Source organism: Orcinus orca, chromosome 1, assembly GCF_937001465.1.
Source record: "Orcinus orca chromosome 1, mOrcOrc1.1, whole genome shotgun sequence".
NCBI classification, from domain to species: Eukaryota; Metazoa; Chordata; class Mammalia; order Artiodactyla; family Delphinidae; genus Orcinus; species Orcinus orca.
Window position 1 is genome coordinate 104,168,186 of NC_064559.1, and position 22,968 is coordinate 104,191,153.

A 22,968-nucleotide genomic window follows, 5' to 3' on the forward strand; every position below is an offset into this window, starting at 1 on the left:
TTTTGTTGTTATTCCTGTCTTTTCCGCTTCTCTTACAATCCATATTAGAAAATTCCGTCCCTCTGTCTTCAAAATATAATATGAATCTGGCCACGACTTTACATCCACCACAACCCACACCCTCCAGTTTAAGTCCCCGTCACTTCTCCCCTAGATTCTGTGGTAGGACTACTAACTTCCCTACTTCCACACTACACTCCCTCTACTGTAGGCACACTATAGTCTATTCTCTGGACAGCAAGCAGGTCATATCACTCCCCTGTGCAAAGCCCTTCCATCATACTTTCATTTATTTAACATGCTAGACTGTTCTGGGACAGTGACAAAAATCCATGACCTCATGGAGCTTATATTTTAGTGAATTTAGAATATAATACAAAATTCTTAAGCGACCTACAAGTATGATCTGGTTCCAGCTTACCTCTCTGACTTCATTTTAGCCCATGGCCCTGTGGAGAGCATTTCTCTAAACAAGATTAGAATTCTGTTGGAAAGGAAGTAAGGGGTGAATGGTTGTTAAAAAATGTTCATACCTACATTAAAAAGTGCTTACCAAAGTTCCCTCCCCAGTGAGACAACCCAGGGCCTTATCTGGTTACTGTGTTCAGCTCCAAGACCAGAATTTTTGGCTGATGTATATAGTCTTCCTCATCAAGTTTGGATATGGCCCCTTGAGGCCTGGCAACCTAAAACTTAAGTTATCTGTATCTAAGCTATCTTTAAAATGATGGAGAAGAAGAAATAGTATAACTACAGTGAAAGTCTAATTCTGGAAAGGGGAGAATGGATGAAAAAATAGTTCACAGTTATCATTGACCCATAGCATACCTTATACCAACTAGGCAGGAATACGGAAGACTCCCTCCCTGGGGGTGGAGTGAGTTTTTTGGCCAGCCAATTGGGAACCTCCAAATTTGTTCTCTGTGGGAATCTTCCTTACTGCCACCATGGCCCCTGTGTTTTCCTGCTAGATAGATGGTCTTGCTTGTCCTTATTCTCCATGGCTATACCAGAGGTGGGCATGGAGTAAATGCCTTTTCTGGAGATGGACTACTCAACTTTAGCTGTGGTACAAGTTGGGAGCCTAGAAAGGCAATAGACTGTTAGGCTTAGGGATTCTTTGGCACTAGTTTCTGTGACAGCTCAGTAGCCTTTGGTTCAATTCCTTCTGCTAGTTCCCACAGCCAAAGATTTTTTTCCTAGTCACTGTAGCCAGAAGGATACAAAGCTCTGATGGGCTAGCCTTGGGACCTACACGTACAACTGGAACTAGGGGAGAATGTTGCTTCTCTCTTAATCCCATGAGTGTGTGTGTGTGGGGGGAGTTCCCCATTTTAAAATCAGGATGCTATTGCCACAAGAAGGGGAAATGGAGGCTAGGTGGCAAATAATATACACTTAAAGACATGCTTTAGCTCAAGTGTTCTCCACCTCTATAGAGAAGACTGATATTCACATTTGTGACACATTTCCATGGATACACTCACAAAATAATGTCAGTCTCTGGTAGCTATCTATAAACCCCCCTATCCTCTCCCAGAAAGCATATTGAAGTGTACTTATATCAAAGTGATGTTATTACAGAGATAACCTTAATCTACTCTAATTTTTAAATGTGTCACTTGCAAATTTTGACACTTTATCATTACTAACAAATTTCTTGTGACTTACCTTGTGTTACCTTGTGACACAAGTGTGTCACAATTGTTATACATTTGTTGGGGGAAGGGTCTTATCTGTGGCACCCCAGTACTCCTGAGTTATGTCTTGTTTTGATCTCTTAATAAAATTAACCTTCCTTCTTTGAGCACACATTGCCACGTGACAGAGAGAGGCACCCAGGATAATGGGGGATGTCTATTGGGATCAAATATCTCCAGAATAATGCACCAAGCAGATAATCTATACAGAAAGTATTAGAAATACTGTATGTTTTCAATTAAAACATTCCTATCTTTCCCAATGATTCAAGAATCCTATTTTCTTTCTTCAGAAAATGTAAACTAGATAATTAATTAATTTTCTAGTCTCCTATACTCTATTAAGGGTGTTCTTCATCTCACATTTGTGTACTTCTTGGGCAAAAGGGTCAGTAACAAGCGAGGTATCTTAACTATAGAAATAATGTACGTTATTAAATTCCCAGCATAAAGTTAGTCACTTGGGTAAATTAACAGAGAGTAAAACTAACATCAGCCTCATCCTAAAATTCAGAGTCCTTTTCTTTAAGACCAAGTAAGATAGTTCCTCAAAGAAACTTGAAGCAGCTAACTTTCAGGGTCCATAAGCCTGAGAGATGGTGACTTTAAACCCTGGAGAAGGGGGATTTCTCTGGTGGTGCAGTGGTTAAGAATCTGCCTGCCAGTGCAAGGGACACGGGTTCAAGCCCTGGCCCAGGAAGATCCTACATGCTGCGGAGTAACTAAGCCCGTTAGCCACAACTACTGAGCCCACATGCCACAACTACTGAAGCCCACACACCTAGAGCCCATGCTCCCAACAAGGGAAGCCACCGTAATGAGAAGCCCGCACACCGCAAGGAAGAGTAGCCCCTGCTCGCCGTAACCAAAGAAAGCCCTAGCACAGCAATGAAGACCCAATGCAGCCAAAAATAAAAATAAATAATTAAATAAATTAATTTAAAAAAAAAAACCTGGAGAAGGCACTAGGCTTCCTTATTTGGCTTTCATTTTCCTTTTTGATATCATTCAGGAAATGTTTCCTCATCTGTGATGGAAGGGAGGCAGCATTCTAGAGAAGATTAAGTACTGTACTACTGCAGATTTCCTCTCTTTAAAAAAAAAAATCTCTAGTTAAATTTGCAACAGCAAGTTTGCCCCATTTCAAAGGAAACTAATGTGCAAAAATCCAATTTACAGGTGTAGAATGTTGCAGAATGAGTTTTAATTTTATGAAATGCACTAAGTGTACCTGAGGATAGACTATATAATGATGTGTTCCCCTAATGTTTTTAAATGCTGTAGTATGATTGTTTACAGACTTTTATGTACGAAGAGGAGAGCAAAAGAAGCAGAGAAACCTAAGGCTAAAAGCCTTAGAAGCCATGGCCGAATGGGTGATGAATCAGAAGTGAAGATAAAACATGTAGAAGATTATAATTAGAAAATTAATCCAAAAAATATTTATTTGTTTTTGCCTAAACATGTATTAAACAGAATACAAAGATAAGTAAGACAGGATCCTGTATTCTCAAGTCAGCTGGTGAGATGAAACCATCTTATGTGATGCAAATAGAGAATAAGTTCAAAACTGCATGGTACAATTTGTTTCTTAAAAGTATATAGAATATATGGGCTTCCCTGGTGGTGCAGTGGTTGAGAGTCTGCCTGCCGATGCAGGGGACGCGGGTTCATGCCCTGGTCCGGGAAGATCCCACATGCCGCGGAGCGGCTGGGCCCGTGAGCCATGGCCGCTGAGCCTGTGCGTCCGGAGCCTGTGCTCCGCAACAGGAGAGGCCACAACAGTGAGAGGCCCGCATACCTCAAAAAAAAAAAAGTATATAGAATATATGTGTATGTATAACTGAATCACTTTGCTGTACACCTGAAACTAACACAACACTGTAAATCAAATATACTCTAATATAAAATAAAAATTAAATTTTAAAAAAGTATATAGAAATGGAAGATGGTGAGGTAGTCAGAGAAGACTGGGAAAGGCGATACTTGAAGTAGAACTTGCAAAGTAGAGAGGCCAAGGAATAGAGAGAGTCATTTCAGAAAGACACGAATGACCGTGCAATGTGGGGGCCCATGAGACCAGCTTGACTACAACAGAGGGTGAAAGTTTAAAAAAATCTACTCTAAATTGAATTAAGTGCCTAAGGATGGGCCAGATTATGGGGAAATGCAGCAGGCAACAGAGAGCGTTTGTAGAAAATAGCTTGATTAAATGTGGTGTTTTTTATTTTATTTATTTATTTTTGGCTGCATTGGGTCTTCGTTGCTGTGCACTAGTTGCTGCAGGTGGGGTCTACTCTTTGTTGCGGTGTGCGGGCTTCTCATTGAGTGGCTTCTCTTTGTTGCAGAGCATGGGCTCTAGGCGCGTGGGCTTCAGTAGTTGTGGCACATGGGCTCAGTAGTTGTGGCTTGCAGGCTCTAGAGCGCAGGCTCAGTAGTTGTGGCGTACAGGCTTAGTTGCTCTGAAGCATGTGGGATCTTCCCGGACCAGGGCTTGAACCTGTGTCCTCTGAATTAGCAGGCGGATTCTTAACCACTGCGCCACCAGCGAAGTCCCTAAAAATGTGTTTTAAGAGAACAATTTGGCAGTGATGTACAGAATGAGATTGCAAGGTAGACTGGATTGAAGATTGTTGAAATAATTTAAATCTTGTCAGTAAATATTTATTGAGTGCCTACTAACTATATCATTGCATTCTATACTGTGAAGGATACAAAGAAGAGTAAGATATACATAACTCCTGTACTTAAGGGGCCAACAGGTAGACTTGTATGACAAAGACATAAATTAAGTAGAGAATTAAGAGGATGATTTTTCTGGTCTCAGAATCTTTGAGTTTGCCATAAGAGAGCCTCAAAGTACTGTAGAGGCTCAAAAAGAGACATTAAGTTGGGGATAAAGAAAGGTTTTTTTGAAAGAGGTATCTTTTGAGATGGGCCGTGAAGGAGGAGCAGGATCTCAAGAGGCAGAGGTGAGGGAAGGAAATTCCAGACAGTGGGAAGCAAAATGATTCTGTTGGGAAAGTACTACTTTAAAACTGGGTTCAATCCCAGGTCAGCAACCAGTTCTGTCCTCTTGAACAAACTATACAGCCTCTCAGAACTTTAATTTCCCCTCTATAAAATGAGGATAATATTTGTCCTACCTCACAGTGTTGTAAAGATTAAATAATAATATATGAAGAGTATAGCATGCTCACTGGCATATAATTGGCGCATCCAACAAATGTTAGCTAGGACTGTTATAATAATAAAGTGAGTAAGGAGTGCAGAGGATAATAAGCATAAATGTCCTGGAAACATGAAGAAAACTACCTGCTTTGAGTGTAAGATTTATGTGAGGATAGTTGTCTTGGTCTGTTTGGACTTCTATAACAAAATACCGTAAACTGGGTGGCTTATAAATGACAGAAATTTATTTCTCACAGTTGTGGAGGCTGGGAAGTCTAAGATCAAGACACTGGCAGATTCAGTGTCTGGTGAGGCCCTCTTCCCGGTTCACAGATGGCTGTCTTTTCGCTGTGTCCTCACATGATGGAAAGGCAAAGGGAGCTCTCTAGGCCGGAACTGTTCAACATAAGCCTGCAATGGGTTGTCATGTTAGAAAGAAAAGAATCTATTAAAGAGCACTAATCTCATGCCAAACACAGAGACTCAGGATTCAGAAGCCAATTTGAATGTTTTCACTGACCAAAGATGGGACAATATGAATATCAATAAGGATAAAACTGCATTGAATTGAAGCACATAAAATTTGGTTAAATCCATGAATTCATAATGATACAAGAAAAACTCAATGGTTTTGCAATGTATGGACCTTATTTGGATCGCAATTCAAACAAACCATTTTTTAAAATGTATAAGATAGGGAAATGTAAATACTGGCATGTTTGAGGACATTAAGAAATTATTGTTAATTTATTTTAGATGTAATCATGGTATTGGGGTTTCATTTATTTCAGAGTCTTTATGTTTTAGAGATACACACTGGAATATTTACATCTGAAAGAATCTGATATCTAGTATTTGGTTCAAAATAATCTGGGTAGTGGGAGGGTAAATAAAGCAAGACTGGCCACGTATTGATAATTTTTGAAACAGGATAATGGTCTCACGGGTGTTCATTTTGCTATTACTGCTCCCATTTACCATCACAACAAAAAGAATAAAATACCTAGGAATAAACCTACCTAAGAAGACAAAAGACCTGTATGCAGAAAACTATAAGACACTGATGAAAGAAATTAAAGATGATACCAACAGGTGGAGAGATATACCATGTTCCTGGATTGGAAGAATCAACATTGTGAAAATGACTATACTACCAAAGCAATCTAAAGATTCAATGCAATCCCTGTCAAACTACCAATGGCACTTTTCACAGAACTAGAACAAAAATTTTTACAATTTGTATGGAAACACAAAAGACCCCGAATAGCCAAAGCAATCTTGAGAAAGAAAAACGGAGCTGGAGGAATCAGACTCCCTGACTTCAGACTATACTACAAAGCCACAGTAATCAAGACAATATGGTACTGGCACAAAAACAGAAATATAGATCAATGGAACAGGATAGAAAGCCCAGAGATAAACCCACGCACATATGGTCACCTTATCTTTGAAAGGAGGCAAGAATATACAATGGAGAAAAGACAACCTCTTCAATAAGTGGTGCTGGGAAAACTGGACAGCTACATGTAGAAATTAGAACACTTCCTAACACCATACACAAAAATAAACTCAAAATGGATTAAAGACCTAAATGTAAGGCCAGACACTATAAAACTATTAGAGGAAAACATAGGTAGAACACTCTATGACATAAATCACAGCAAGATCCTTTTTGACCCACCTCCTAGAGAAATGGAAATAAAACCAAAAATAAACAAATGGGACCTAATGAAACTTCAAAGCTTTTGCACAGCAAAGGAAACCATAAACAAGATGAAAAAGCAACCCTCAGAATGGGAGAAAATATTTGCAAATGAAGCAACTGACAAAGGATTAATCTCCAAAATATACAAGCAGCTCATGGAGCTCAATATCTAAAAAAACAAACAACTCAATCAAAAAATTGGTGCAAGACCTAAGTAGACTTTTCTCCAAAGAAATATACGGATTGCCAACAAACACATGAAAAGATGCTCAACATCACTAATCATTAGAGAAATGCAAATCAAAACCACAATGAGGTATCACCTCACACCAGTCAGAATGGCCATCATCAAAAAATCTACAAACAATAAATGCTGGAGAGGGTATGGAGAAAAGGGAACCTTCTTGCGCTGTTGGTGGGAATGTAAATTGATACAGCCACTATGGAGAACAGTATGGAGATTCCTTAAAGAACGAAAAATAGAACTACCATATGACCCAGCAATCCCACTACTGGGCATACACCCTGAGAAAACCATAATTCAAAAAGAGACATGTACCCCAGTGTTCATTGCAGCACTATTTACAATAGCCAGGACATGGTGCCAACCTAAATGTCCATCGACAGATGAATGGATATAGAAGATGTGGCACATATATACAATGGAATTTTACTCAGCCATAAGAAGAAATGAAATTGAGTTATTTGTAGTGAGGTGGATGGACCTAGAGTCTGTCATACAGAGTGAAGTAAGTCAGAAAGAGAAAAACAAATACCGTATGCTAACACATATATATGGAATCTAAAAAAAAAATGGTTCTGCTAAACCTAGGGGCAGGACAGGAATAAAGACGTAGATGTAGAGAATGGACTTGAGGACACGGGGAGGGGGAAGGGTAAGCTGGGATAAAGTGAGAGCGTGGCATGGACATATATACACTACCAAATGTAAAATAGATAGCTACTTGGAAGCAGCCGCAGAGCACCAGGAGATCAGCTCGGTGCTTTGTGACCACCTAGAGGGGTGGGAGGGAGACGCAAGAGGGAGGGGATATGGGGATATATGTATACATATAGCTGATTCACTTTGTTATACAGCAGAAGCTAACACAACATTGTAAAGTAATTATACTGCAATAAAGATGTTAAAAAAATTGTTTTCCATAATAAAAATCTTTTTAAAAAAAAAACTAGATGGGGGACTTCCCTGGTGGTCCAGTGGGTAAGACTCCATGCTCCCAATGCAGGGGACCTGGGTTTAATCCTTGGTCAGGGAACTAGATCCCACATGCATGCCACAACTTAGTTCGCATGTTGCAACTAAGAGTCCGCATGCCTCAACTAAGAGTCCACATGCCGCAATGAAGATCCCGCGCGCCGCAACTAAGACCCAGTGCAGCCAAAATAAATAAATAAATAAATAAAAATCTTTTTAAAAAATAAATGAATAAATAAAAATTTAAAAAGCTAGATGGCTACAAACATGAAAATGTCTGCTACAGGTAAGAATATTCAACATTGTAATGATACTGAGTCTCCACAAATTTATCTATATGTATGTGTATTAAACTTTATTTATAATACATATAGTAATTTAATATAAATATATCAATTTAAATAAAAACTCAGAATTTTTCAGGAAGCTTGATAAACTGATTTTTAAAACTCATATGGAAAAGTTAACAGGCACAAAATGTTAAGACAACTTTGAAAAAGAAGAACAAACATAGGAGTGGCAGGGGTAACTTACCCTATTAGACATCGAGACATATTCAAAGCTATTTTAATTAAAACTGTATTGAAGGGACAATAGATTAAAAAAACAGATCGGTGGGCTCAGAAACTGACCCATGTATAAATGGGAATTCTCACCTGGGTGAGAATTAGACAACAGTAGATCATGGATGAGTTGTGTTAAAAAGAATAAGGTGGATTTTCCTAGGAAATCATGGAGGAAGCTGGGATTTCAGGAACTTAATCCTAATCTCTTCATAGCTAAAGTTTTCCATCTGAAAATTGTTGTTTCTAGGTAAAGTGAATAATCAAAATGATGAAAAATTAAAGGGTAAACATGTACTGGTGTTATTTTGCTGAGCTTTTTCTACTGATCTCCTCTACTGGGGGCTCTTTTTGATGGTTTACTGCACCTGCTTTATCTCCAAAACTGCAGCAAGAGAGCCAGATGTAGCAAATCTAGTTAGATTTTAAATGAAACTGAAATGAAAGTTCACTTCCTCATTGTGGATACCTCATGTGACAAGTTCCAATTTCTTTTTAAAGTCACTTTAACTGAAGTCTCTTGCTGCCTTTGAAATCTTTGGAGAGAGCCCACCATCAAGCATTCTTAGTATGGGAGCACCTGCTGGTTCTATCATGTACGTACTGTCTGTTCTTTTTCTCCTACTTGGTCCTTAAATCCTTCATTTGTGTTTTTAGCTTACTCTGCTTGCCAGGTTTTACATCGTTTGTTACAGGAAGTAAATTACAAAAATCATTGTTGCTCAATTTGCCTCTTCTTTTTTTGACTAAAAAGAGTCTATTTTTGAAAAGTTAATGTCTGCTTAAACATCTAAAGCCTGAGGCGGACACATAGCTTTCTTTGGAATATAATTTGAAGAGTTACATGGTTAAAAATCCAGCTGTTTTGAATTTTAAAAAGTGGAAAAGAAAGTAGAATCCAGTTTGAGGGAGTTAGTCACTGAATTTCTGTTGAAGTTTCTTTGTATTAAATATACAAGTGGTGTTTTCAAAAGCAGTTAACCTCTTCTTTTGAAATAGATATTTTGATTTTTAGGGGAAAAGAAAGGTTAAAAGGTAAAAATGATCCAAGTATGGGAAAGCAATACACAGGAGTTGTCTTTTAACTATCTCTGAAGGTTGTGGATAGACCAGTTAAGAGAAGCTTGTGTATTCAAAAATTATGAAGATAAACTGATTTTTCAAAGGTATGCCTTCTTCTTAAGGATTTTTTTTTTTTCTGGAAAGGAGGAAAGAGGATTTCCCTTGGTTAGATTTGTTGTCAAATCCTGTCAAGTCCCTGCTTCCTCATCTCCACATCCCCCCAAACTTAGATGTAAATTTGGCTTACCAGATATCAGGAAACTTTTTGAAAATCACTTTTAAAGTGCTACTAAGAATTGGAAGTGGTATTTCAGACAAAAATCTGCATTACTCCCTGTCACTGTATAATCCAGAAAGTTTCCTGCATAATTCTGCTTTGTAATATTCTGTCCCCTTGACAGACTCTGCATTCCTACTTTTTGTTGTGAAAAAAATATGGTCACAATAGATGCAGCTAACAGCTACTCTTCCTATGTTACCTTTCCTTTAACAGAATGAAATGGCTGGTGTGGGTGCTCCTGCTGTGCTCCTCTGTGATGGCACAACAGCACAGAGATTCCACTCTGGATCATCACTGGGATCTCTGGAAGAAAACCTATGGGAAACAATACAAGGAACAGGTAGATGGGCTGCCACTTGAGCAATTTGCTTTTACTCAAGTACCCTACATATTGTGACAAGCAGTGTTTTCAATAAATGTTACACACTCCTCTCTTGCCAGATTCTGTTCTTGGTACTAGAGATACAACAGGAAACAAAATAAAGTTCCTATTGTTTTTTTTAAAAAGTAAGTTTATTTCTTTTTGGCTGCGTTGGGGCTTTGTTGCTGTGCACGGGCTTTCTCTAGTTGTGGTGAGTGGGGGCTACTCTTTGTTGCGTTGCGTGGGCTTCTCATTGCGGTGGCTTCTCTTGTTGCAGAGCACGGCTTCTAGGTGCGCAGGCTTCAGTAGTTGTGGCATGTGGGGTCAGTAGTTGTGCCTCACAGGCTCTAGAGCTCAGGCTCAGTAGTTGTGGCGCACGGGCTTAGTTGCTCCGCAGCATGTGGGATCTCTCTGGACCAGTGCTCGAACCCGTGACCCCTGCATTGGCAGGCGGATTCTTAACCACTGCGCCACCAGGGAAGTCCCAAAGTTCCTGTTTTTATGGAGCTTATATCCTAAAAGGAGAGACAGGAAAGAAGTAGAGAAAAATAAAGCAAGGCATGGGGGAGTTGGAAGGGTCCTGTGTGATGGCTGTGAGGGGTTGGGAGTGATTATTTTATACATATGATAGAATGGTCAGGGAAGGCTTCACATATAAGGTGACATTTGAGCAGAGAATGGATAGAAGCCAGGGAGCAAGCAAAGTAGAAAACTGGAGTGAGAGTCCCAGGCCAAGAGGGAAGGAGTGCATGTCTGAGGAGCAAAAAAGGCCTCTTTCAGTCCCTGGCATAGAGAAGCACTGGCAGATATTATTTCTTGACTCTCACTTCCCAGTTTTTACTTTTATTTTTATTTCAAAACATACTTCTTGATTGATTTTAAGATTTTAACCCTGGTGCTTCAAATAACTAAGTCCTATAACTGTATAATATTTCTGAGTTTGTAAGCAAGGATTATATATTTACTTATTTGATGTATGGTTTTTGTATAAAAATGGTCTGAGTTGTTTTCTTAGTACTGATGAATTTCACCCTCACCCACTCCCCTTTAGGACCAGACCTCTAATTTCAGCGTTGACTAGAGTTAGATGTGCAGTTAGCACTACTATTTGGTTAAATGAATATTATCTCACTTTTTAATGATTCTAGTCCATCAGGAGGAATGAAAATGACTTTTGATTAGTATCCTACCATTAAAATGTATCTCAAAGTTCTCTTCTTTTTTTTCTTTCCTATACTTCATTAGATTTATTTTTTCTTTATTTCATTTTTTCCCTCTAGTGGTTTGGAAGTATATCTGTACATGTCCAAGTATATCTGTAACAGTAAAATCTTGCTCCAAGACAGAGTGACTGCATCCAGACTTACTACCTAGAGCCAGGGCCTAGGCCTGGGTCCTAATACTCAATGAAATGAGGCAGAAAAGAGTTATTGCTGACTGCTCATTGGGCTACGGCTTGTCGTAAACTCCGGCCTTGGGGGTGGAGGTGAGGGTCGGGGATTCTAGGAGGCACCATGTACATTGCATTCTATGTAAATGAAGCTCCTGGAGGGCAAAAAATCAACAGTCTGAATATGAATTCACTCTGGATAAAATTAGGATAATAGGACCAAAATTATTTTTAAAACTATGTATAATGGAATAACATCTGCATGAATGAACAAGAAATTGTGAAATGTATTAGAAATCCAATTAGAAATCTCAGAAATGAAAAAAATATAGTCATTGAAATAAGAACTCAATTAAAGGGATAAACTCCAACTGGAAAGAGCTGGATAGAATCATCAATCTGAAAGATAGTACTGAGGCATTCATCAAGAAGGCAGCACACAAAAATAAAAACGAAAAACTATGAAAATGCAGGTAAAGAGATGAAAGAGAGTTTGTGGCTCCATCTGATGGAATGGTGGAGAAGCAATATTTGAAGAGATACTGGTTGAGAATTTTCCAGATATGAAAAAACATGTTCCTGAGTCCTCCAGTCAAAAGTGCTTTCTGGGCATCCCTGGTGGCACAGTGGTTGAGAGTCCGCCTGCCGATGCAGGGGACACGGGTTCGTGCCCTGGACTGGGAAGATCCGACATGCCACGGAGCAGCTGGGCCCGTGAGCCATGACCGCTGAGCCTGCGCGTCCGGAGCCTGTGCTCCACAAGGCCCGCAACAGTGAGAGGCCTGCGTACTGCAAAAAAAAAAAAAAAAGCTAGGAATTTATAATCAGCTAAACTATTTTTCAAGAGTGAGGGTAAAAGAGAAAATATATATATATTTTTTTTATTTTTATTTTTTTTGCGGTATGCAGGCCTCTCACTGTTGTGGCCTCTCCCGTTGCGGAGCAACAGGCTCCGGATGCGCAGGCTCAGCGGCCATGGCTCACGGGCCCAGCCGCTCCGCAGCATGTGGGATCTTCCCGGACTGGGGCGCGAACCCGTGTCCCCTGCATCGACAGGCGGACTCTCAACCACTGTGCCACCAGGGAAGCCCAAGAAAATGTTTTTAAAAAACCTATAATCATTAAGTGAGTTTACCACTTACAAAGGATATACTCCAACAAACTGCAACTTCTAAAAAAAACTTTTTAGCAAATTGAGGAAGTTCATTGTGTATATCTAAAATGATATTAATCACCATCAGAGCAATTAAGAGGAAGAGTTAAGATTACTGTGCAATTTTACCAGTTATATTGGATATATTCATTTATTTGTATGCTCCCAAACAGATCCACACTTAATAGAATGGTTCATAATATGTTTATTTTCATTATTGAACACATTTTTGAAGGATTCAGTATAACTATGTTCTTCTTCCTTATATTTTAGAATGAGGAAGTAGCACGGCGTCTCATCTGGGAAAAGAATCTAAAAACTGTGATGCTTCACAATCTAGAGCATTCAATGGGAATGCATTCATATGATCTAGGCATGAACCACCTGGGAGACATGGTAGGTAAATTATAAATAATCCTATTTTCATCTCTGGATAAACAGGATTTCTGTCTCCCCAAAGGCAATTTGAAGGCAAACAACAAAGGAGTGTTTTCTGTATGTGTATAAAATTAGAAAACAGAATTCAAGGACATAAGAATTTGTACAGATTGCTTCTTTGGTCCTACTGTGATCACTTTCCTTAACAAATCCCTTCTTTAAAGGAGTATTTTTAACTCGCAGACCACTGTTACTTTTATTTTTAGTAATTCTAGAAAGCATTGCCTAAAGGCTACTCAAAATATTTTAGAATAAGTTAACATAGTTATGTAAGTCTAAATTTATAATTTAATATGGTCCACTTGCTTTCTTAATGGGGGAGTGTGGGTATTTAATATCACAAATCATCTCCCATTAGTTATTAGATTCTGTTCTACCCTACAAAACTTTTTCACTGTGGCCAAAATTAAGAATCATAGTACCCCTTGGAAAGGAACACCCTAAGTAGATTAAATGCAGGAATCTCTTTTATAATTCTTTCTCACAAGGAAAACCAGTTTAGTCCACTTTTTAGACAACGCTTTTATAAAATTCTGCCTTGCTTTGAACCAAAAATCTCCCTCTCTGTAACCTAGTTTTTATCATTTTCTTCTTCTCCTTCCCAATGCCTAACTGTGATGCCAATGGCAAAGTGTAAGACTAAAGAGACCCAGATAATTCACCTACCAGATAGTTACCTATGTTAGTCACAGCTACCACTTGTTTCTCTCAGTTGTTAAATATATTCACAGTTACAGTTATCAGGATATTGAAAAGAAGGGTATAAGTGAAAGGAGCTATGTATATATCTTTGTAGACCAGTGAAGAAGTGATATCTTTGATGAGTTCCCTGAGAGTTCCCAGCCAATGGCAGAGAAATGTCACTTTCAAGTCAAACCCTAATCAGAAATTGCCTGATTCTCTGGACTGGAGAGAGAAGGGGTGTGTTACTGAAGTGAAATACCAGGTGAGTATTGTCATCCCAGGCCTCTGTACCCCAGATAGAGATCTCTCTTCCTTAAATACTGAGTCTAGCTACATAATCTGGCAGTGAATCTCATAGTCCCTTAGGTTCCTTTCTAAGTATGTTTGCTATTCTTGTCTTCCCAACTACATTGTGAGCTCCTGAAGGGCCAGGACCACATATGATACTTTTTGTATTCCCCACAGTGCTGAGAACATCAAAGGTTAGAGCCATCAATATTAGACTAAGCAAAAAACTGTGAATTAAGCAAGTAGGTCTTTAAGACAGACCTTTAGCGTTCATGCTATCCATCAACTGCACTGGACCCTCCACCAAGCCGATTACTTGAGAAATAGTATCATGTGTGTGAGAGAATTTCAATCAGGAAGTTTACTCCTCCAACTCACTTACGAATTTCAGGGTTGAAGGAGAGGAAAAACTAGAGCTAAGGGTGGCCTGTAAATTGTAGTGGTCAAGTTAATTCATGACTAGGCTTATGTTGTTAGAATAAGAAATATGGACTTTATAAATTTGTTCCTATGTTTTTGTATTTCCTTTAATTTGCTTGTAAAAAAAAAAAAAAGAAAGAAAGCTACAAAATCCTAAATTAGTTAGGGATATCTAAGGATAAAACACATGTATCACCTTAGAGGTCAGGATAAGGGAAAAGAATCAGTGTCCTGAGCAGCTGCCCCAGCTTGTGACCAAAGAAGAATAGAAAAATTAAGAAGTGAATGATACTGCTAATCTCTTATTCTTTTCCACCTAGATATTTTTCTTTCAACTAGTTTTGGGTTTCTTACTGGAGCTTCCCTAAAACAAAAGTATAAGAAGACCCAATAAACTACATATCTAAGTGTTAACTATAAATAATTTAATGAGATCCTTTCTCTGGGTGCTTGCATTTTAGGGGGTGATTTTGCTTTGACCAAAGGCAAATTGAATTTGCTTCCTTCCACTAGAGAGCAGAGTGGGATGAGGTGGAGAGAGAGAGAACAATTATGATGTGGCTTAGAACACTCTGCACCTTTTTAAACTAAAGCAACTTTGTGTTTTTCTGTTTGTTTATGCTTCCCTGTAAAATAGCTTATGACCAAAAAAATTCTATAGCTAAAAATGTCTGGAAAATGCTAACCTTATGTTTCAGGCATTATTTGGCAGAAGGAAGAGTATTTTAGGTCAAGGGAATCATCCCAGTTCCTCTCAAAAATCACTTTACTATTAGCATTTATCTCCCTTACTATGGGGTGAAAATAGCTGGGATTTGGTACATGCTCAGTAAGTACTGTTTCTTAATATATTTGAATATGGCAATTATGCTCTGAGCTCAGCCATTCGTAAATATTTATTAAGGTTAGACCTTGCCCAGAGAACAATCAAGTATTTGGTCTTCATTGCCATGGCCTAAGGGAAGAGGAAACTGTAGTGGGGGGAGCTCTTCCTGGATCTGCTGAAAGTGCTGACATGTTGGGAGTTGCCCAGTTTGTGTTATGGAGGTCATCCTTACTGACTCTGTGATTGCCCTTGTGACTTTGTCTCTGTTTTAGGGCGCTTGTGGTGCTTGTTGGGCTTTCAGTGCTGTGGGAGCCCTGGAAGCACAAGTGAAGCTGAAAACAGGAAAGCTGGTGTCCCTGAGTGCACAGAACCTGGTGGATTGCTCAACTGAAAAATATGGGAATAAAGGCTGCAATGGTGGCTTCATGACAGAGGCTTTCCAATATATCATTGATAACAATGGCATCGATTCAGAAGCTTCCTATCCCTACAAAGCCATGGTGTGCCACAAACAAACTTTTTGTGCCGCACCTTGACCTCACGCTATCCCTCCAACTCACTGTACTAAACTTATCACCAAGCCAATTGCTTGAGAAGCAGTGCTGCTTGGTGTGTGTGTGTGTGTGTGTGTGTGTGTGTGTGTATGAGAGAGAGAGAGAGAGAGAGAGAGAGAGAGAGAGAGAGACTGAACCTCCATCAAGAATTCCTAAATTCTCAAGAGTTCTCTTTCTTATGCAGCAGCCTACTTAATTTATCAGTGGCACAATGATTTTTAAACAAGCAAGCAGAGTTCATGATTAAAAATAGATTTTCAGGGACTTCCATGGTCCAGTGGTTGAGAATCCGCCTGCCGATGCAGGGGACACGGGTTCGTGCCCCGGTCCAGGAAGATCCCACATGCCGCGGAGCGGCTAGGCCCGTGAGCCATGGCCGCTGAGCCTGCGCGTCCAGAGCCTGTGCTCCACAATGGGAGAGACCACAACAGTGAGAGGCCCGCGTACCCCCCAAAAAAAATTTTTAAAAAAAGATCTTAAAGCTCTAGTCTCGAGTCTTGATGTAGTATGCCCCTAACAATCCACCTTAGAGTCTGAGAGACATTACCCTGGCAAATTTGCACATATGAAGATGTATACAATTTAAAGCAATAGAACGGTTCTGTATTTCCTCTTTTATTGGTGAAACACAGAACTATTAGGGTTTGGAAGATTTTATGTTTCTTTCTTTAAAAGGAAGAAGGAGCCTTAGACACTTGAAAAGACTAAATGAGGAAAGAAAGCATATTTGAAATCCAGACTTAGGATACTGTCGATTTATAAAGGAAGTTGAAGTATACTTCTTTATCTGATTTATCCTTTTCCCACAGGATGAAAAGTGCCAGTATAATGCAAAAAATCGAGCTGCCACATGTTCAAGGTATATTGAACTTCCCTTTGGCAGTGAAGATGCCTTAAAAGAAGCTGTGGCCAACAAAGGACCTGTGTCTGTTGCTGTAGATGCACGCCATTCTTCTTTCTTCCTCTACAGAAGTGGTAAAAATCCAGACATGTTATCCTCATGCTCTATACTGCCCTTGCACCATAAGAAAGAATATTCTTCTTCCCCATCACTATGTCTCTGGATGCTTAGATTAGGTTAAATGGAATCCTCAACCTCATATCATTTCATATACATAGTTTTATACCCAGTTCTAATTAGTAAAGTAACAGTTGTCAAAATTTACTAAGAGTACAGGCCAGGTACTATGCTAAATTCTTTCTGTGCATTATCTCATTTAATCCTTACAATAGCCCTATTTTACAGATGAAAAAATTAAGTCTTAGGTTAACTTGCCTAAAGTCATACAGTCTGCAAGCGGTCAGCTGGAATTAGAAACCGTGCTGCCTGACTCCAGAGCCTGAGCTCCTAGCTGCTGTAGCCGCTGTGGAGTGTAGGTACAACACAGTAGTGTACAAGGAGGGCGCCCACTAAGGGTAGAGCATTGTATTAGACAAACTAGAAGGTTATCATCTTTTTTTTTTTTTAAACCTCACCTTAAAGATCATTTAATTTAGTAAAGGATGACAATGTATAGAACAAACAATTTAGGAATATATACATAGAAATACAACAATATAAGTTAAAAAATAATCAGGAAAAGGTGGCAGTTCATCAAAGAAGATTTCTGAGGGAGCTGTGATTAGACTGATGCCAAACTTGGCTAAACAAACAAACAGACAAACAAAGCAACAACAACAAAATAACCCTGACAAATACAGCATTGATGGCAAAGAATCATGAACTCTAAATAGTTTAAATGTGAGAGTATATATTCCTGACATATACCCAAAACAGTCTAATAAATTAGCATTTTCAAATGTCCTTCATTGCCACACATCACTTACTCTTGTTCTCTACCCATATTTTATTCTCAGGTGTCTACTATGACCCCTTGTGTACTCAGACTGTGAATCATGGTGTACTGGTGATTGGATATGGTAACCTTAATGGGAAAGACTACTGGCTTGTGAAAAACAGGTACTCACACTTTAATGTATATTTAAGTAAAATCAGGAATTTGAGGGAACCTCAACCAATGCTTTCTTGTGATTATGATGATGATCATCATGATATTGAAAATGGTGAATATTTATAGCTTCTTATAAAGTGACATTTTAAATTACTCAGAATTCTTCACTTCCTATTCTGCAGTCAGCTCTTGGTTTTCATGATTTATCTTCTACAATACTTCTCTGATCATTCCTTGTTGGTCTCCTTTATGAATACCCATTCCTCTGCTTAGCCCCCAGTTGTTGGTCTTTCCTCCAGGGCTCCATCCTCTGCCCATTACTCTTCTTATTCTACATCTTTCTTGGATACAATCATTCCATTCTTATGATTTCAGCTATAACTATATGCTGATGGCTTTCAAATCTCTAGCTCTAGCTCTGACCTCTGCCCTGAACTTCAGACTTATTTATCTGGACACATGCACTTCCACGTATCTTAGTTTCTCCAAACTCAGCATGTCCAGGGAACCCAGTGCCCTCCCTACCATTTCGTTCCTTCTCAGAACTTCCCATCTCACTAAAAGGCAACACCACACAACATAGTTACCCAATTAGGTACTATGGATTTGTCTTAGATCCTCCAGATCCAATCAAGCAACAAGTCAAACTAATTTTACCTCATATCTGTCCTTGATTCTGCCCCCTCTCCATTTCTTCTATTATTGCTCTAGTTGAGACATCTCTTGCCTGGACTCTCCCTGTAGCCATCTAACTGGTCTCCTTTACTCTTTCTTTTTCTTTTTAATTAAAAAAATATTTCATTATTTTACACAATTTTTAAAGGTTACTTTCCATTTACAGTTATTACAAAATATTGGCTATATTCCCTGGCTTGTACAATACACCCTTGAGCCTATCTTACACCCAATACTTAGTACTGCCCACTCCCCCACCCTGCCACTGGTAACCACTACTTTGTTCTCTATATCTATGAGTCTGCTTCTTTTATGTTATACTCACTAGTTTATTGTATTTTTTAGATTCTACATATAAGCCATATCATACAGTATTTATTTTTCTGTCTGCCTTATTTCATTTAGCATAATGTCCTCCAAGTCCATCCACGTTGCTGCAAATGGCATAATTTTCATTCTTTTTTATGGCTGAGTGGTATTCCATTATATATATACCACATCTTCTTTATCCATTCATCTGTTGATGGACACTTAGGTTGTTTCCATATCTTGGCTGTTATAAATAATGCTGCTATGAACATTCGGGTGCATGTATCTTTTTGAATTAGTGTTTTTGTTTTTGTTTTGGATATATACCCAGGTCTCCTTTACTCTTTGTTTGTTTTTTTTTTTATGGTACGCGGGCCTCTCACTGTTGTAGCCTCTCCTGTTGTGGAGCACAGGCTCCGGACGCACAGGCTCAGTGGCCATGGTTCACGGGCCCAGCTGCTCCGTGGCATATGGGATCTTCCCGGACCGGGGCACAAACCCGTGTCCCCTGCATCGGCAGGCGGTCTCTCAACCACTGCGCCACCAGGGAAGCCCTCCTTTACTCTTAAATCTGTCTTTTATACTGCTTCCAATCTGGTTTGTCTAAAATATAAGTCTGGGCTTATACCTCTTTTACTTAGTACCATTCATTGTGAGATGAATGTTCCCTAGTAGAAAAGATGAGTCGCCTATGTCTGGTCCCTACTTGTCTTGCCAGCCTCAATTCCTGGCACTTGTCTCACATTTTTCATTCTAGTTATATTGAAACATACACAGTTATAGTTCCCATACATATCATTTTACCTTTAATATCTTCATATCTTGGTTATGCTGGCCCCTCTGCCTGAAACATCCTTTCTCTTCACTTGGTTTATTCCTCCTTTCCCTTCAAAACCAGCTCAGGCATTATCTATACCAGAAAGTTTTCCCTAAATTCTTGGGCTAGGCAAAATGTCTTTTTTTCTATGCTCCTAAAATATCCTATGCATACTGGAATATTTTACACATTATATTTAAATTGTATGTTCACCTAACTGTCACTCCACTATTCTGTATGTGCCTTTGGGGCAGAGATTATGTCTTGTCTTTGAATCCTCAGCACAGTATGTGGCACCTAACAGCCCCTCAATACATGAATTAGCTGACATCCATAAAACCCACAAACAAAAGTAATGTAGCTTTCAGAGGGAAAAAAAGAGGAAATGTGAAGAGTTGAGACTTAAACGTGTCTCCTTGTATTAGTTTCCAAGTTTCTCCTTGTATTAGTTTTCCAGGGCTCCCATAACAAAATATCACAAACTGAGTGGCTTAAGCAACAGAAATTTATTGTCTCACAGTTCTAGAGGCTAGAAGTCAGAAGGGCTGTGACTTTCCTCTAGCTTCTGAAGTTTTGCTGGCAATCTTTGGCTTTCCTTGGCTTGTAGAAGCATCACCTGATCTCTGCCTTCATTTCCACATGACATTCTCCCTGGTGCATGTGTATTTCTGTCCAATGTCCTCTTTTTATAAGACTGGTCATATTGGATTAGGGCCCACCCTAATGACCTGTTCTTGGCTAATTATATCTGCAATGCTTCTATTTCCAAATAAGGTCACATTCTGAAGTACTGGGGGTTAGGGTTCCAACATATTAATTTGGAAGGGACATAATTCAACCCATAACCCCCCTCAAATCTTTACTGGAAGTACCTAGTTTACAAATCATAAATAAACAAACAAAAAGGTACTTTCCTATCTTTTTCATGTTGTGGCCCACAAAGATGATAATATTTGCATGGCCCACTGGGAACGTAGTTGAGGTGATTAATATCTTGGTTCATTTATAACCCATTCACAGTACTGATCAGCTTGGGTCTAGACCGGTGATAACTTTTTAAAATGGAGCAATACTTTCACTTATATATATATATCTTGTTTACTCCCTACAGTAGGTATTGTAAATCCTCTTCTCTATTGAAGTTTCTTCTTGAAGATTATATATCCTTTAGGGTTTTAATTCAAAACCTCTTCTTAGTACTTACTAATTTAACAAGCATTTTCTAGGCATCTACAATGTGACAGACATTATCTAGGCCTTGGAAATACAAAAATTAATGAGAAATCATCCTATCCTGTAAGGGCTCACAGTCCACTTGGGAATTAGATATCTTTAAGCAATAAAATACAACACATCATGGTATAATATGTCTAAATGGCTATGGGGCCATAGAGGAGATGCCTAACTGCCTAAAGCTCCAGAGAGAAGGCACTACTTGCACCAAGTTTTCAGATGAATGGAACTGCTCATGTGTTGGAGGAGGGAAGTAAGTTGCCCAATGACCCAAAAAGGATATGCAATGGCACAGAAATGTGAGAGACTTCTCTGCTTTATAAACTCTCTACTGCATTTAGTTCTATGATATCTATGACATATCACTTTCCTGGCTTGTTTTGCTATATCAGCTTTAGCCTCATTTCTTAGGTTATTTTCTTCCACCTGTCCCTTACACTCTAGCTCTAGCCATGCCAAAGCAAACTCCTCTGATCCTTGAGCTTCATCTATCACCATTATGTGCATTATACCCAGTTCACAATTTCTAAAAATTACCTTTCTACTAAGCAACAGACTTCTATGTCCAACTTCCAACTTTAGCTCTTCTTTAAAAATCAAAATTCCCCACCTACCTGCCCTACTTCCACTTACAACACACACACACTCACACACACACACACACATTCTCTCTCTGTCTCACTCAACAAATCTAAAATCAAATTCCCCCTCTCCGTATTCCAACTTGCCCTAAATCCCCCATCCACGAAAATGATTTCAGAGTAAGTTCAAGGAAAAATTATTCTCTATTTTGAGTAATACATCATCATCTTCAGATCATCAAAGCCTTGGTATCATCTTGGGCTCTTCCTTCTCTCGCTAAACCCACACAGCCCTGTCCTTTAGTCCTCTGAATCATACTTTATATGTATTTTCTCTTTTCCATTCCTAATGACATTAATTCAGATTCTCTTCTCACCCAGCTATGGAAGTATCTTCTTAAAATATGTATCATCCAAACCCAAGGTCAAAATTCTAAACAGTCTACCATTTTCATCAACATAAAGTCCAAACTCCTGGCCAGGCATTCAAGGGTCTCCACTAGGTAGCTTCCAACGTAGCCTTTTACACTTTTCTTCCACTATATTCTCATGTACCCATACTCACACTCTGGCCACAGCAAACTACTTTCTCATCGTTCTTTAAGTTTAGAGACACTTAGCTATTTCTTTTTTCTTCTATTTTTTTCTAATGATATTTTATTTATTTAATTAATTAATTTTTGGCTGCATTGGGTCTTCGTTGCTGTGCATGGGCTTTCTCTAGTTGCGGCGAGCGGGGGCTACTCTTCGTTGTGGTGCACGGGCTTCTCACTGTGGTGGCTTCTCTTGTTGTGGAGCATGGACTCTAGGTGCAGGCTTCAGTAGTTGTGGCACAAGGGCTCAGTAGTTGTGGCTCGTGGGCTCTAGAGCACAGGTTCAGTAATTGTGGCGCACGGGCTTAGTTGCTCCAAGGCATGTGGGATCTTCCCAGACCAGGGCTCGAACCCGTGTCCCCTGCATTGACAGGCATTTCACCACCAGGAAAGCCCTACTTAGCTATTTCTAATTTGTTACTTGTGCCGTTTCATCTTTCTGAAATGCCCTTAAAGCCCATTGCTGCCTACAGAAACCCCACTGTCTGTGATGAAATGGGCACCCTTATATATTCTGGTGGAAGAGTAAAGTTTTACAATCTTTCTTGAAAGCAGTTTGATAATATGAATCAAGAACTTTTTAAGTGTTCATATTCTTCATCCAATTATTTCCATTTCTTGGAATCTATATGAAGAAAATAATCCTAATCTGGGGCAAACTTCACACCTGACTTATGTAAATTGTATAGCATTCTTCTCCTTTAATAGTGAAAACTAGTAAGCAACCAAAAATGCCTAACAATAGAAATAGTGTTAAATAAATTATGACATAATCATTCCATGTGTTAGAAATTATATTTATTCAGACCATTATTAATAACCTAATAAAATACTTGGAATATATGTTTAAATGAAAAAATACATATAAATACAACATTTATATACAGTATAAGTATTAAGTTTAAAATAGTATACATCATTTCTCTGATATATGTTATACTAAAGGACCAGAAGGAATTATACCAAATGTTAATAATGGTTGTCTTTGGGACCTCCC

At 39.0% G+C, this 22,968-nt stretch overlaps 1 protein-coding gene across 1 annotated transcript in view; it reads left to right on the forward strand.

The window, feature by feature from the left end:
- Nucleotides 1–8,850: 8,850 nt before the first annotated feature.
- CTSS (cathepsin S) overlaps nt 8,851–22,968 on the forward strand; it is a 28,796-nt gene continuing 14,678 nt past the window's right edge. The window contains exons 1-7 of the mRNA XM_004285160.4: nt 8,851–8,951; nt 9,911–10,037; nt 12,875–12,997; nt 13,836–13,985; nt 15,530–15,757; nt 16,621–16,786; nt 17,669–17,771. Coding sequence (XP_004285208.1) covers nt 8,926–8,951; nt 9,911–10,037; nt 12,875–12,997; nt 13,836–13,985; nt 15,530–15,757; nt 16,621–16,786; nt 17,669–17,771 — 923 coding nt within the window. The 5' untranslated portion in view covers nt 8,851–8,925. The remainder of the gene's footprint in view (nt 8,952–9,910; nt 10,038–12,874; nt 12,998–13,835; nt 13,986–15,529; nt 15,758–16,620; nt 16,787–17,668; nt 17,772–22,968) is intronic.